Below are 15,859 nucleotides of genomic sequence, written 5' to 3'. Positions count from 1 at the left end.
GTATCAGGGAAATGTTAAATGTTAAATTTTCCCTGGCTTAGGAATTCTCCCAGAACACTCAGAGGAATCTTCCTAAACCACAGCTCTACTCAAGATGAGGATGACTAGGAGTTGAAGACTTTAGCAAACTTGATCCCTAACAATAAGAGCTATTGAATCAGCAGATAACAGTGAAAACTTTTTGAAGTTTATTGCCAAATAAACTCTATTAGTAAAAGAAGGGGGCCAGACTGGGTACAAGAATCTTGGCATCGGAACTTTTGCCAGTGCATTAGGTAGTAATGTTAGCAGGAAACAAATGTCTGGGCCCTAAAAGAAAAACATCTCTGAGCGAACTCTAGGAACGTTGCTATTAGTGGCTGAGGTCCAAGATACACATTAAGGAGCAGATTATAAAGGTGCTGGAAGTGTTCTTGACCATACTGTCCAAAGTGGTATAGGCCTGTGTGTATGAAAAACATCCACAACATGGAGGAAGTGAGCGTGCTAGGAAGCTTTAGGGAAAGAACTTGATAATCTAGGATACTGGGTAAGAAGAGTTACAATCTGGGTAGGACAGTTGAGGATGATGGGAGGGGACATGGATGCAAAATTGGAATGAGCAGATCATTACTGAGCTAAAATCTTCCCTGTGGCTCCAGATCTCTTACTCCTTGCTATCTGCCTTCCTATGCCTGAAGGCTAATGAGCTTCTGGTTCCTAGGTCTCCTGTTCTATGTCCCTTGATTATATTCCTTGTGATTTATGACTTCTATTTCTAATTCCCAGTGTGGTTCCCTCATAAGCTCAAATGTATCTAATTTTCTCCAGGTCCCAGCTTTGACAGGTAATGTTTTTAAAGAGAATAGTGAGCCACAGGTCTTGGAGTTTCCAACTCTGGCTTATGGAAATATAGCTTTACTGTCAATCTTAGAGATTCAGTCCCCTGAACCTCTGAAGAGGTTAAGCAGCACAATTTACCTTGAATTCACCTTTGGTCAGACCATCTTTCCAGAGTACTTCTTCTGACCCCCATTTTGTATTCGTCAAAGGTGTAGTCAGGAATTTAAAACTGGTTACTTTTACCCTGGTTTGGGGAGGTCAGTGAAGTTTTCTGGGGAGTCACTGAGCTTTATTAAATGGACAGTGGGCCTTTGAATAGACAGGGAAGGAGAATCATATGGGGAGGAAGAATTTAGAAAATTGAGTGGCCTGTGTATGTCCTCCATAAAATTCACTAACATGTAACAAACATTTACATAACAAGTCATCAGCCTTAATAAGAGCTATTGAATCAGCAGGTAACAGTGAAAACTTGAAATGTGGAAACTGAACTCTCTCACTGATTTAATAACTTTTAGCACTCCAGCCTTAAGGCGTTTGGGACTCAACAAATGAGAAACAGAGACATGGATCCTTGGAGTCCCTTGTAATGGCTTGTTTCAGGATCAGGTTCAGTACTGAATCAGACTTTCCTGATGGTTTCTATTTGACTACTTATTCTTCTTTTCTCAGATTTCTATTGGATCATTTTATTATCAATGGCCATTGTCCCCACTTTCTCCAGTCTACTGTCTTTCCCTCCTCAGTCCCTCACATAATGTTGCATTAACCTATGGTGACAGATTTACTCTAACACTTCATAGTTCTTGCTAATTCACTACTTTTTCTGTTCATTCATCCTTCAATTCTACATTTGCTTTGATTCTCCTTTTGATTCTTATTCTTTTCTCATCCTTATAGCAAGTAATCTAGTAAAGAGGAAATAGGATTTGGAATCAAAGTATCTGGAGTCTGTGCTTTACCAGACATCTTAGGGACAACACTCGAGCAGAGAAATCTCTTTATTCTGTCTCTAAAGCTTTCTAGTGTGGCCATTTCCTCTTCATATTTATTGCTATGCAACAAATTACCCCCAAATGTGCCATCTTAAACATACCTATGGTTTCTGTGGGTCAGGAATATGAAGTGACTTTATAGAATGTTCTGGTTCTGGGTTTCTCAAGAGGTAGTAGTCAAGATTTTGGCTGGGCTGTAGTCATCTGAAGAAAGTTGAGGATTGGCTTTCAAGTTGCTTCCCTCACATGGCTCTTGGCAGCATGCCTGAGTGTCCTCACAGTATGGCAGCTGGTTTCTCCCAAAACGAATTATCCAAAAGATCAAGGATGCTGCAATGCTTTCTGTGACCTAGTCTCTGCCACCACTCCCACCATATTCTGATTTTTGCAAGTATACCTCTAGGTCCAGCCAAGACTCAAGGGGAAGGAAATCAGGCTCCATCTTTTGCATGGAGTTGTGTCAGTTGTCTCATGGTTATATTTTAAATCATCACAGGCAAGTTACTTAACCTCTGTGAGCTTCTGTTTCTTCACCTCTGAACAGGGGACAAACATAGTATCTATCTTACAGAAATGAGTTGTGACATTAAATGAAGATATCTTTTGAAAGTGTTTTATATACATTATAACTCTCTTTTGAAGGTGTTTTATATACATTATAACTCTCTAATGCTCTCATAATTTTCAGTGTAATCACTGCCAAAGATCTACTGTTCTCATTTGTGTCCTGGATTTCTACTGTGTTAGCATTATCTCTCTTGAATAGACCCTGTTAAACTGTCCTTGATTTAGGTTGACCCATAGTATGTAATCTGGGACATACTTAAATTATCCTTTTTTCTTTCCCTTAGGTGTCTGTCTCAGATAATAAGTTGTATCTGTGCTGTCTGTTTACGTTAGGTGACAAAAGTAGTACCAATAAAAAGTTTGCTCTAAAAAAGCAAGTATTTAGAGAAATACACATAGGGAGTATTAGCTACATAATCTTCAGGACTAGTGTAAAATAGAAATGTGGAGCCCTTTGTTCAAAACGGAAGAAAAACATATTGTTAAAGGTATTAAAATATAAAACCTATCTATCCCCTACCATGGGCTTTCTCATGACTCATCATGGCATTTTTATTATTTAATGTCATTTAAAGTAAACAAAAATTAAAATTTTAATTATGAATTTTGCTGTTCACTTATGTTGTACAATACCAGTTTTAAATGCAAATATAAAAGCATTAGGAATCACCGAATTATACATAATTCATATTTTGTAGTTTCTTTGTGCATATGTATTTCAGGTCAGTGGAAACACAGCGCAGGGTGACTCACCACTTCTTGACAGGCATACATTCTATCAACTCTAGCTGCTGAGGACTAAGGAGAACGAAAAAGAAGGTGGCAGTGTGTTGCTCTCTTCCCTTTTGCTTCTGCCATCATTTCTAGTAAGTGGCTGCCCAGGACTCTGGGATCATGATCTGAGCCCAAGGCAGATGTTTATTTTATTTTATTTTTATTTATTTATTTTTAAAATATGTTATTTATTCATTGGACAGACAGAGATCACAAGTAGGCAGAGAGGCAGGCAGAGAGAGGAGGAAGCAGGCTCCCTGCTGAGCAGAGAGCCCGATGCGGGACTCGATCCCAGAACCCTGGGATCATAACCTGAGCTGAAGAGGTTCAGGAAGTAACAGAGTAAGAACACGGTGGCATGGTGGGTTCCTTGTTCCTGTTTCTCAGACCCTGCCATCTGCCAGCTTTTGAGCTATGAGCCAAGTTCTGGTTCCAGCAAGAAAGTATGTTCTCACCCCAGCTTACTCACGTGTAGATATAACATGCCTACCTTGTACAGGTAAGGGCAGGAAATTTTCTCTTCGTCCCTTCTAGGTTCTTTGGCTGGTCTAATAACTAAGTTGACCTAAGATTAACAAGAGAAAAGCAAATTTAATTTTGTACATACAAGAATCCCAAAGATACGACCAGTCATCTTTAAAGCCCCTGAATGCGGGGCACCTGGTGGCTCGGTCAGCTGTGTCTCACTCTTGCTCCATCCCCCCAAATAAACAAAAAATCTTAAAAAAGAAAAGAAAAAAAAAAAAAAGCAAAGCAAAGCAAAAGCCCTTCAGTGAAAGATTAAGCGTAAAGGGAAACGAGAATCCTGGGGAATCTTGTCATGTGTGACAGGAAGCACAAACTACAACTTCTAATGCTGCAAGAACGCGAGGCTTGACTACAAATGGAATGAAATGAAAGTCACCAAAGCAAACATGCTGGTGTTTTGCAGCACAAGCAGATCTACAGATAAGACTTCTGACCCCGACCAGAAAACCGGCACCCTGGGCGCCGAGGTTCTCCAACATGAAGAGGCAGGTCTGAGGGTCCTGTCTCTCCGGGAGCCCGAGCCTCGCACAGGCGAACGGGCGCGGGAGGGCGGACTCGGGCTCGCTGCCTCCGGGGCCGGTCAGGGCGGACGGTAGCCGCCGCCTTCATCTCGGAATTGTTCCTAAACCTCACCAGCGGCCCCAGAGAAGCGAGAGACGGGCGCTGTGGACGTCGCCCTTGGCCGCGGTCCCCGCCTCAGGCCACGCAGCGCCCCTCACCGCCGCCACACTACCCTCGCTAGCTGGGTAGCAACCGGCGGAAGTCGGCCGCTTCCAGCCTCTCGGGGAGAAGCGCCGGAGGGAACCTCCGCACGGCCTCCGAGGGGCGGCCACCTGGGGCACGGCGCCGCTTCCGGCTGCTCTGGGAGACGCTCCTCTCGGGGGTGGCATCGCGCTGTCTGAGGTAACCTTTGCGCGGCCTCCGAGGGGCGGCCCCCGGGGGGCACCGCGCCGCTTCCGGCCTCTCTGACCGACGCTCCTCTCGGTGTGGCCGCCGAGGGGCGGCGCTGCGGTCTTGAGTTGCGAGTCGTTCACCTTCTGAAAGGCTAACGACGTGCGTGCGAACCAAGTCCCCCCGCTTTAAAGTTGTGAGGCAGGAGGGCCGTTTCGGCGTTACGTCACGTGGTGATACTGTTAGGGACGGAATCCAGGTTAACGGTTAGGCGCGAGGCCCGGAACAGCGCGCGTTTGAATCCGGGGTGCAGCATTTGCTGTGCATGTGTTTCGAGCAGGACAGTCACAGCTCGGGTTTCACCGCAACACGGGGCGTATAGTCAGCGGCGGGAACGGTCACGACGCAGGAAGCATTAGCGCGGTACGTGTGGAACAGGAAGCTACGGTTCAGCACCAGCCACACACGTGGGGCTACTTCGATGCTATCAGGACATGTTTAGTTCAAGGTAATTGAAAGACTTTTTTTTTTTTTTTTTTTTAATAAAGCCTATTAGTGAAAGATTTTGTACATTAGATTATCCTAATTCTACACTGGGGGTTGTTTGCTCCTTTTCAGATAAAGACATTATATACACATGGGATATTTAAGCCTTACGTTGTTGCTTATATTTTCAAATTAGGGAAAACAGTAGGGCAGGGTTTGCCTTTATATCCTGAAATCACTGGTGTTCTTACTTGCCGGATTCATCTCTCCACTCTTCTCTTGGGTACCAGCCCTCTACACGGTCTTTAATGGAGAGAAGAGCATCCAGCAGTCATGAAACAGTTGGAGGACCCTGACCTTCAGTGCTAATTCCCTCAGCCCTCCTCCACAATGGTCACTTGCCAGAGAACCCTGTCTCTGTCCACTCACCCCAGGAACGTGCCAAAGCCATATGTGGCAGTAAGATCCTAGTTGTGGTACTGTCTTCTCCAAATTGGAGGTTGAGGTACAAAATGACTTTAAATGATCTGGGAAATTCAGAAAAGGTCATTTTAAGGCAAAAGATTAAGCTCTACTTTATAGAGCAAGTGCTAAATGTGACCACCTTCTCTTACCTCTAATTCCAACTCCTGACAAATTTACTTCTCTCCTGTCTTGTTTGAATCTCTATGGATTCTGGCCTCTTCCCTAGGATTCTCTCCTGGTTTACCTCCTGGCATGACCTCTAGACATAGACTTTGGTCTACATACTGGAATGCCACCATTGCACAGGTCCTCGTTTGACATGACTAATTTAGTTTTGCTGTGTCTTCATTTAAAGGAATGTTCTGAAAGCTCTGTATTGCTCATTGCTCAAACTATTCCACTTCAGGGCTTAGCCTACCTCCTCTTGAGGAGAATCATTAACTAATAGTGATGATCAGCTTCTTTACTGAATCTTTTCCCCTCCATACTGCAATCATGGTTATTTCCTATCTCCATTGCCATAAAATAGCCTTTTTATTAGCTTCCTCCCAATTCTGCTCTTCTTGCTTGACTTTAACAGTCAATAGAAGAGAGGAAGATCCTGACTCACAGAAAGCATTCCCCCACCCCAATAGGTGAAGACCATAAGCAAAACATTAAGCCTCAGAATGAGAGAAAAGAGATATTGGTCTTTTAGTCATTCATCTCACTCCATATTTTTTATTCAATATTTTTCATGTTGCTATTTCTTTTGCATTTCCATGAAAATTTAAGTTCTTTACATTAACAGGTTTTCCCTCTTGTGAATTCTTTGGTGTTGACGAAGGTGTGAACTCTGACTGAAGGCTCTCCCACACTCGTTGCATTCATAGGGTTTCTCTCCAGTGTGGATTCTCAGGTGTCGAATGAGGTGTGAGCTCACTCTGAAGGTTTTCCCACATTCACTACATTCATAGGGTTTCTCTCTGGTGTGAATTCTCTGATGCAAGATGAGATGGGAGTTCAGGCTGAATGCTCTCCCACATTCTTTGCATTCAAAGGGTCTTTCTCCAGTGTGAATTCTCTGGTGTCTAATAAGATCTGAACTCCCCCCAAAGCCTTTCCCACACTCATTACATTCATAAGGCCTCTCTCCAGTGTGGATTCTCTGATGCCTGATAAGCTTTGAGCTATGTCTAAAAGCTTTCCCACATTCATTACACTGGTGGGTTTTCTCCCCACTAAAAATTGCTGCATGTTGAATAAGGTTTGAGCTCTTGAGAGATGTTCCATATTGGTGAATTTTCTCTCCAACATAAATTCTTTGATGCTTAATAAAATCTGGATTCCATTTGAAACTTTGGTCATAGGTACTGTGTTTACAAGATTTCTGGTGTGTCAATTCACTTGAATTCAGGTTTAAGCTTCTCTCACAACCATCATGGCTACTGCTACCTGTAAGTGTATTTTTGTGGGTAAGGATTTTACTAAAACCTCCATCCTGAGCAGATGATGGTCTCTGAGCACCCCCTGATTCTTTTTCCCATTGCTTCTTTAGCCTGCCTGCAGACTTACAGATGTTTTGAGGCTCAGCAGTTCCTTCTGACATGAATCCTGAAATTCTTCCTGATAGAATCCTCTGTGATTCCATTTTTTCAAAAATGTCCAACTTTGGCATGAATCCATTGTTTTCACTCTCATTATCTAAAAGAATGAAAAGACAAAGTGGTAAATATCTGTTTGCTGGGTTGGAAGAAAAGAAAATTTTGAGCTATACCCAAGACAGTTACATATTGGTACTTCAACTGGCCACTCTAAAAATGTGGCTTTTCAAGAGAAAGTTGTGCTGGACAAGGACACAAAAGAGAAAATCTGGTAAAAGCAAATAGAATGCCTGTGGAGAGGAAAATCTCATCTCTCTACCTACCCTTTCTTCATGTCCATGGCTAATCAAGTTCTGTAAGTACTTTCTGCTGAATGTGCCCTGAACACATCCCCTTCTTCACATTTCTGGTACCACTACCCTTGTCACTCTTCCTATTTGGGGACTGTCACAGCTTCCTGCTTTCTTGACTCTGAGCTATTCTTCCTAGTCATCCTGAATACCCTCACTAGACTTACTGTCCTTAAAATCCTGTCACCTCCTGTATCCTACTCAGAACCTTTCTTCTCTTTTTCTTCTACAACACCTGAACTCCTCCACCTGGTTTCCAGAATCCATTTATGATCAAGTCCTCACAATTCCTGCCTGCTGGCTCACAAATTTATACTGTGCCTATGACTCGATATTATGCTGCAATCAAGCACCTCCTCTTTTTGTAGGGTTTCCTTTGTCTAGAATATGCTATAGCAGGAAAGGTAGTTAGGTACTGCTGGTCTTAGGCTGGGGGAAATATATGATTTTCGATGGAGTGGATGGAAATATCTCCAGAACAAACGGGAAAACAGAATTTGGGTATTTTTTTTAACTGACTATAATTTATTTATTTTTAAAAAGATCATGACTTTTTTTTTAAAGTTTTTAATTTATTTATTGCAGGGGGAGCAGAGGGAGAGGGAGAAAGCAGGGGAGCCTGATGTGGGGCTGGATCCCAGGATCCTGAGATCAGGACCTGAGCTGAAGGCAGATGCTTAACCAATCAAGCCACCCAGGTGCCCCCAAAACTAATTTATTCTTGAGTTTATTTTTGAGATCTTTTACACCTAAAGTAATACTGAATCCATGAACTCTTTAAACAGAGGAGTTTTAGAACAGTGATGACTATTCCATGGAGGGAGTCACCAGAAGTATGGCTGACTTCCTATAACAACATGAAAACTTTGTAAGACCAAAAGTGCAATAAAAAAGACAATAATGTGGATCTTGTTCTATGTATCTGTGAATTACATCCACTTCTGGGTATATCATTATGTATCTGCTTTTCTACTAACATGTGTTATTTCTCTTGATGTGTTTCTTCCTCTTTTTTTTTGCTTACTTATTTCCTGATGTTTTCTCACACATTAATTTTTCTTTCTTTTAGTTTACTCATAAAAATATCCTGTGTTTTGGAAATATTTTGGATGAAGAACCAATGGGAAAATGTAAATATTCTGGATAAGGAATCAAATTCTCTATCTCTGTTTTTGTTTTAATTAGCCAATGACACACAGGGAAAAGTTCTCTACTTCTCATGCGGTGATAAAGGACCATGTATGGTAATTGAGGCAACTCTGAGAAGGGACATTCACAGCCCCACTCCTCCAGCCACGAACTGTACATGCTACTGCCCCTTACCGCCATCCTGCAGAAGGGATGCTGAGGAACCACAAAGGGCCTTGGGGTCCACTGGCTGCAACTGGACACTCAGTGCCGATCCAGGAGGCACCACCTTCTTCCCGAGTATCTCTTGTTCGTGTGCATGGACTGGAACCTGAGAAAAATAAAGTACATTTGGGCTTGTGAGAGAATCCCTGTTGGGATTTGAATATCTTCCAAAAACAAAGAGAACCCGCTGTAGGAATACAAAACTGCAGGACCGATGAAGTCTGACTCAAATGTAAAATGTGGCACAGCATGAAATGCAGTGGAAAGGAGACAGAAAGACACAATGCTCTAACAGCCCCTGCAGGTCTCCCTGGGTGCTCAGTCTCAGGCCCTTTCCTCCCACTGTGGGACTCTGTCCATGTGGGGTTCTTAGATCTCCCATTTCCTGTGTACCTGGACTACTGCTTCATCAGCACCTCTCTCCAAATCTTCCAGTAGAGTGACCACCTCCTCTCCATTCTCTGGGCCATGTTCCTGTACCCAGGTCTGCAGCTCCTCAGGCAGGATGGTCAGGAACTGCTCCAGCACCAGCAGCTCGAGGATCTGCTCCTTGCTGTGTGTCTCAGGCTGCAGCCACTGATGGCAGAGCTCCCGCAGCCGGCTCAGGGCCTCACGGGGCCCAGCGGAATCCTGGTAGCAGAACTGCCTGAAAAGCTGTCGGCAGAGCTCCTGCCTAAAGGGGTCTTCGCTTCTCTGGAGGGAAGTGTCCTGCCTCCAGACAAAATCTTCCTCTTCTATCTTCACTATCAGAAGCCCTTCATGCTCCTGAAGGTTCTGAGCTGTAGCTTTCTTTGATTCTGTCGTCATTTTGGGATGAAATGTATTACCAGGAAACCCACTTCTGCTTTGTGAAGCGTCCTACTTAGTTTCAAGGGCTCTTCTAAGGGATAAAAAAGAACTATTACTATCTATGAAGATGAAAGATCACAATCATAGAAATAGTCATTTTCCATTGCCCAGAAGTGTACTTGGCATTTACTCTATGTAAAAGCACTGAAATACTTTGTGGAATAAAATTGTTACATAATTTCTACCTCAAGACACTTTCAAATTTAAATTTAAAAACAAAATACTGCTCTTTGGAAAATTCATTTATTTATTTTAGAGAGAGAGAGGGCGCATGTGTGTAAGCAGGGGCATGGACAGAAGGAGAGGGAGAGAGGGAATCTCTAGCGGACTCCTAGAGCCCTAGCGGGCTCCATCTCAGAACCCAAGGCTGGGCTCAGTCCCACGACCCTGAGATCATGACCTGAGCAGAAATCAAGAGATGGACTCAGTCAACTGAGCCACCCAGGCACCCATAAAAACAAAATACTTTAAGGTAGAAACAAGAAATATAAGATTTAAAAATTTCAGGCAATGCTACATGTTAATATGTCACTTGCAATTAAATTTTATGTTAAGTCATAAAGACAATAAGGACCAGCAGAGGAAAACAATAAAGTGCTTCACAAAGTTGGAGATGCAAAGGGGTTGCAATGCATGGAAATGCAAAGCAGGCTGCAATGGTCAGGGAAAACTTCATGAAAAATTAACTTCTGAAGAATGGAAAGCATTTGATAGGATGAAGGAGAGAGAAAAGTAGGAAATTACAAGTAAGCAAACAGTCTGAACAACTGGTTAATGGTAGGATCACAGAAGTGGGAAAGCAAAAAAGTTCAATAGGTTTGTATAAGGAAATCACAGAGGCAAAGGCTCTACCATAGAAAGCCTCAATGCCAAGATCCTGAGTTTATCTTTTAGGCACTGGGGAGCCAAGGAAAGCTTCTGAGGAGAATGACCCAACAAATACTGTTTGTGGAGATTAACATGTTCATTTCTAGGATGGACTGCAACATGAAAAGAGAAACAGAGAGAGGCCATACTTCTACAAGTGTGAGGAAAATACAAGCTCGAAATGATAATTATTAATTCAAAACCTGGAATTAGGATTACTTACAAATCTCTTAATAGGGTAACTTTTCTTAAAATATTTTTTTTTTTAAATAGATTTTATTTATTTGACAGAGTAAGAGAACACAAGCAGGGGCAACAGGAGAGGGAGAAGCAGGCTTGATCCCAGGATTCTGGGATCATGACCTGAGCTAAAGACAGATGCTTAGCCATCTGAGACACCCAGGCACCCCTAAAAGGTTTTGAGTAGTCTCTGCACCCAGTGTGGGGCTGGAACTCACACCCTAAGATCAAGAATCACCTGTTCCATCAAATGAGCCAGTTGGGTGCCCCAGGGCAACTTTCCTTGAGAGCCAGAGGCTAAGTTTCAATCAGTATTAACTAGTTCCTTCCCCAAAGGTCGCAAATACATAGGTTTCCTGTTATCCCAACTGTTCCTTCTCTATCTTCCTAGTTTTGTGGCTCAGTTCATTTCTTGGACTTTAAGTCCTATCATCTCACCAAGAAAGTTAAATATAATAAACCAGCACCATGGACTTATCCGTCGACTGTGAGTCTTGTTATTAAACACCAGTTCCTCCAGTCTTAGCACATGGGAATGTCTGGTTTCTGCAGTGAAAAACTGAGTAAGAGGAATGTAGATGCGACGCCTAGAATGCGAGAGCAGAATGCAAGTATTAATCTTGCACCGCCTTCTACTACACATTTCACCAGCTGATTGCGGATCATTGGACTGATACGTACTTTATTACGAATCCTGGGGCAACTGGATGGCTCAGCGGGTTAAAGCCTCTGCCTTCTGCTCAGGTCATGATCCCAGGGTCCTGGGATCCAGCCCCATATCATATCGGGCTTCTCTGCTCAGCAGGGAACCTGCTTCCCCCTTTCTCTCTGCCTACTTGTGATCTCAGTCAAATAAATAAATAAAATCTTAAAAAACAAAACAAAGAATCTAAATACAAGCCAAACTCTGGGCTAGAAGTTGTACAGCAATGGTTTCCAAGGAAGTCTGCGTTCCCAGCTCATTAATTAGCTGACTAATTAATCATGTGGAAACTTTGTTAGAAACTGATTCTTGGGATGCTGACTGGGTGAGTATGGATATACCTGGAAAATCCGTATTCCGATGTACAGCTCCAAGGAATCAAATGGTGCTTGAGTTTCTAAAATCAGTTGGGTAAAATAAAACCCACGTGGATTAAAAACATTTAAATATCTAAATGTTTCACAGAACACACACTGAAATGCTGATCAATGCTGTAAACCGGAGGACTGAACAAGTTGTAAGGGAGCGGTATCCAACACCCTCACGGTTTAGAGGCAGGGAGACGACGTGTGTGTGTGTGTGTGTGTGTGGACACGCGGGCGTAGCAAATACTTCTTAGAGGTGCTGGTCCTTAAGGCGGACAATACAAGATTCAAAAGGGAAAGACTCAAAAGGCATAAGGGAAAGCTGAGGAAACGGGAATGAGCAGCCAAACCGAGAGCCGAGCTGGCAGGGCTAGTATTTGTTGTGACAACTCAGCGGAATTCCTACCCAACACCCGTGACTACAGCACCGATCGCCGCGACTTATTTTTAGCTTGGGCTGGTTCTCTTCAGTGACCGTTAGTCCATGAGGTCAAGCGCCACGCTCTCCCGCGCTCCGAGTTCTCTGTCGTCGGACCGGAGAGCCCGAGAGGCCTCCCGACGCCGCCGGCACCCGCAGGAGCGAGGGGTCGTGCCGGGAGGCCGGGCGCCGCGGTGCGCGGGGGAGCAGCGGGCGTCCCGCACCCAGCACGCCGCGGGCCGCCCACCGCCGCTTCCACCGGTCCCGCGCACACGCCCAACGACACACACGCAGTGCGAGCGCGCGGCCCGACGGGGCCGGGGCCGCCCGCTTTCCCGACGAGAAGGCCGGCCGTCTCCTCGCGAGAGGCGGGCGTCGGCACCCGCTGCCGGGCAGCTGCTCGCGGCTGGAAGCCGCCCTGCAGACGCCGCCGCCGGGCTCGCCATCTCCGGCAGCGACTCCGCACCGCGGCCGGACGCCCCACCCGGCGCCCCGCCCCGCCCCGCCCGCGGCGGTGACGTAACGGCGGCGCGGGTAACCATGGCAACCACCGCCCCTCTGGAAGTAGGCGGGCACAGAGTGCTCTGAACGCCGAGCCCCCGCGCCCCTTTGCCTCGGGATTCCTCCGCGGTGCCGGCTCCGGGGCGTCGCGGGGCTGCAGCAATCCCGAAGTAAAGCGGTAGGGACTGGGTGCTCGGAGGGGACAAAAGGTCGGACCCGTGGGTCCTCCAACCCGGACTCACCTCTCCTACAGGGGGTTCCGATCGGACACTTCCGGTGGGGGCACGGCGCTGCGCCCTCTCTCAAAGCTTCCGTCCTCGTGGGCTCTGAGCCTGCGCAGAAGGCAGCCCGGCGCTGGACTGCGACTCCCAGAAGTCTTGGCGTCTCCGCCGCGTTCTGACTCCCGTTTCCCCGGCAGCTTCCGAGGCTGCTGAAATTCTCGGGTCTCCAGGGCGGGGGTCCTTGCACCCTGTGTGGCGGGGAACGCGGCCTCGCTTGGCCTTCTTCAGTCGGGGGGGTCGAACGGAAGGGCACGCACGGCGCCCAGACCTCGCGGGGCTGGTTACAGCCCGGGCTCGCGACGGCCGGCGCGGGGCCCGAAGCGCGCCCTCTCTGGGGTCGGCGGGCCGCAGCGTGAGGTCGGGAATGCGGACGGTAGCTTCGGTCGCCGCGCCGCGCGGCCTCGGCACCTCCCCTCTCGTGCGGTGGCAAACGGCCCGAGTCCAACGGAGGAAGCGGCAGGAGCTGCAGCTCACTCAGCCGCAGGGAGCGCAGCGGAGGCCCGAGCGGTGCGGAGGCCCGAGCGGTGCGGAACCCAGGGCTTCGTAGAGCGCAGTGGGCGAGGACGCGTTAGCCCAGGGAGAAGCTCTGTCTCCAGGCAAGGGGGCCTTCCACGGAGGGGTGGCGTGTGAACGGGGGCTTTTCCCATGCAGAGGACCTCGTCTTCTCGGGGGCCCATGTGACCTTACTGGTGCCGACGAGCAAATTCTTGGTTATTGATTAAAATTTCACTCCTGAAGAGAACGCAACTGTAATTTCGTCCTGGTTTGCTGTTGTGGGGGCAGGTAACTCCACCCCGGGCCTATGGTTTTCTTTTCAGCAGAGGGAACCCCTATAAACTGTGTTTATTCACTTTGAAAGAACAGGTCTGCTAGGTAGGTATGAAACAATATATGGTTTCGTGTTCTTGTGTCTCATCTAAAAGGCATCACGCCATAGGTAAGCCTCTGATACTTGCTATTTTTCACTTAACAATGTTTCTACGGCTTATCTATGGCGTTGAGTTACAATCAATTTTCTTTATAATAGTCTGGTTGTGAAAATAGCACTGCATCCATTTTCCTCCAGTTGGGCTGATGGGCTCTCTATTGCTTAGGGCAATAAACCTCTTAGGAGTTGCATCTGCTTCTACCTGTGTTCCCCACAGTCTGTTCTTAACAGCAGCCCGAAGGATGCTGTTGCAGTCTAAGTTCTGTTGCGCTGCTGAAGGGTAGCAGAACACACCTCCTCACCTAGGCGCCTTTGAGAGTTCGGTCATTTTGAGCTGTAGGCACTTGAAAAACAGCAAATGTGGAAAGAGACTTTGTCTGAATTTCCCTTATCTGTTTAGAGACAGATCCTCCAGAATAAACTCAATTGTTGCAAATACCCTTCCCCAAGACTTTCATCAGCTAGGGAAGATTGACTTGTATCGTAGGAAAGAAGTTGACACCACACCCTGACAAACTTGTCCCAAATGATCATGATGTAGAAATGGAGTTTGGAGCCCACAGCCAAGAAAAAAATCTTGAGACATCTTCAGTGGAAAAAAGTGGTTTTATTAAAGCACAGGGGACAGGATCGGTGGGCAGAAAGAGCTGCACTGGGGTAGTGACGGGTGACTGATTATAAGCTGTCAAGTTGGGAGAGGGTTGGGGACAGCACAAGCCTTCAAGGTATTTTGGAAGCAAGGTTTCCAGGATCCTGAGGGCTAGCTATTGTTAGGAAAATGTCATTTATTACTGTTTAGTAAGAACTCAGTCACGAGACCCTTCAGATGTGTATCAGTGGGCCATATCCTTGGATTGCTAACATATATCTTGGGGGGGTGGAGATAAAAGAAGTTTCCAAAGGAATTTTTATATGTTAAAGTAGAATGAACAGGATCCCGAGTCATCAGGATAATGTTAAGCTAAGATTGCCACTTTAGCAAAATGTCAACTTGTCACTGGGCTATAGGCAGTAAGAAAATTTAATTCTTTTGCTTTTGTTTCCCACATCGGTCATACCTCTCACCTGTTCTCTTAAGGGCCGTATTCATCTTTACTAAAAATCATTTACTGTCCCCTAAAAGGCCTACATCTCCTGTCCCCTTTCCCTGTTGAATTAAATCCTGTTACTTTTTCATTGCTCATTTTTCTCTAGATATTTTTTTGTGTACCCATGAAGTATACATGTTAATAAACTTCTGTTTGTTTTTCTCTTGTTAACGTTTTTTATGACAGGGATTTTTTTTTTTTTTTAAGATTTTATTTATTTGACAAAGCAAGAGAGAGACCATAAATAGGCAGAGAGGCAGGCAGACAGAGAGCCTGATGCAGGGCTCGAACCCAGGACCCTGAGATCATGATCTGAGCCAAAGGCAGAGGCTTAATCAAGTGAGCTGCCTAGGTGCCCCTTATTACAGAGATTTTAACTGAGAACTCAGAATGGTAGAGGGAAAATTATTTTTCAATCCCTAAACTAGCCCTCAGCTTAAAGCCTTTGAGTAGCTCCCTATTTCAGGCAAGACAAAAACCTGAAGTCCTTAAAATGGCCTATGAGACCCCATATGACCTATACCCTATATAATCTATTACTCTCTTCCTTGCCCATTCTGCTCTGTCATTACCAATGAACTTCCTTGTTTTTCCCAATTAATAACTTTATGAAAAAGCACCAAGCCCAGTAACTAGTTTCATTAGTGAATTCTATCAAGCAGTTGAAGAGTAAATATATACCAGTTCCCCAACGAACTTTATATTATACCTAATACCAAAGCCAGTTAAAGACATTACAAGAAAAACACTACAGACCAAGCCCTCTCACAAACACAGATGGAAAAACCTTCACAAAATATTAGTC

At 45.4% G+C, this 15,859-nt stretch overlaps 1 protein-coding gene across 4 annotated transcripts; it reads right to left on the bottom strand.

The window, feature by feature from the left end:
- Positions 1–6,234: 6,234 nt before the first annotated feature.
- ZNF165 (zinc finger protein 165) lies at positions 6,235–15,136 on the bottom strand. Of its 4 annotated transcripts, none has more exons than XM_059399643.1 (5): positions 13,000–15,136; positions 11,815–11,870; positions 9,208–9,694; positions 8,785–8,920; positions 6,235–7,211 (listed from the first exon to the last, which is right to left on the bottom strand). In XM_059399643.1, exons 3-5 carry the CDS (start codon positions 9,619–9,621, stop codon positions 6,307–6,309), a joined length of 1,455 nt encoding a protein of 484 aa, XP_059255626.1. In that variant the 5' UTR covers positions 9,622–9,694; positions 11,815–11,870; positions 13,000–15,136; the 3' UTR covers positions 6,235–6,306. The 4 variants fall into 4 exon arrangements, with proteins under 4 accessions (XP_059255626.1, XP_059255622.1, XP_059255623.1 ...); XM_059399639.1 differs by lacking the exon at positions 13,000–15,136 and adding an exon at positions 12,245–12,716; XM_059399640.1 differs by lacking the exon at positions 11,815–11,870.
- Positions 15,137–15,859: the final 723 nt, after the last annotated feature.

Source organism: Mustela nigripes, chromosome 5, assembly GCF_022355385.1.
Source record: "Mustela nigripes isolate SB6536 chromosome 5, MUSNIG.SB6536, whole genome shotgun sequence".
NCBI classification, from domain to species: Eukaryota; Metazoa; Chordata; class Mammalia; order Carnivora; family Mustelidae; genus Mustela; species Mustela nigripes.
This window is presented reverse-complemented; position numbering and strand designations above follow the sequence as displayed.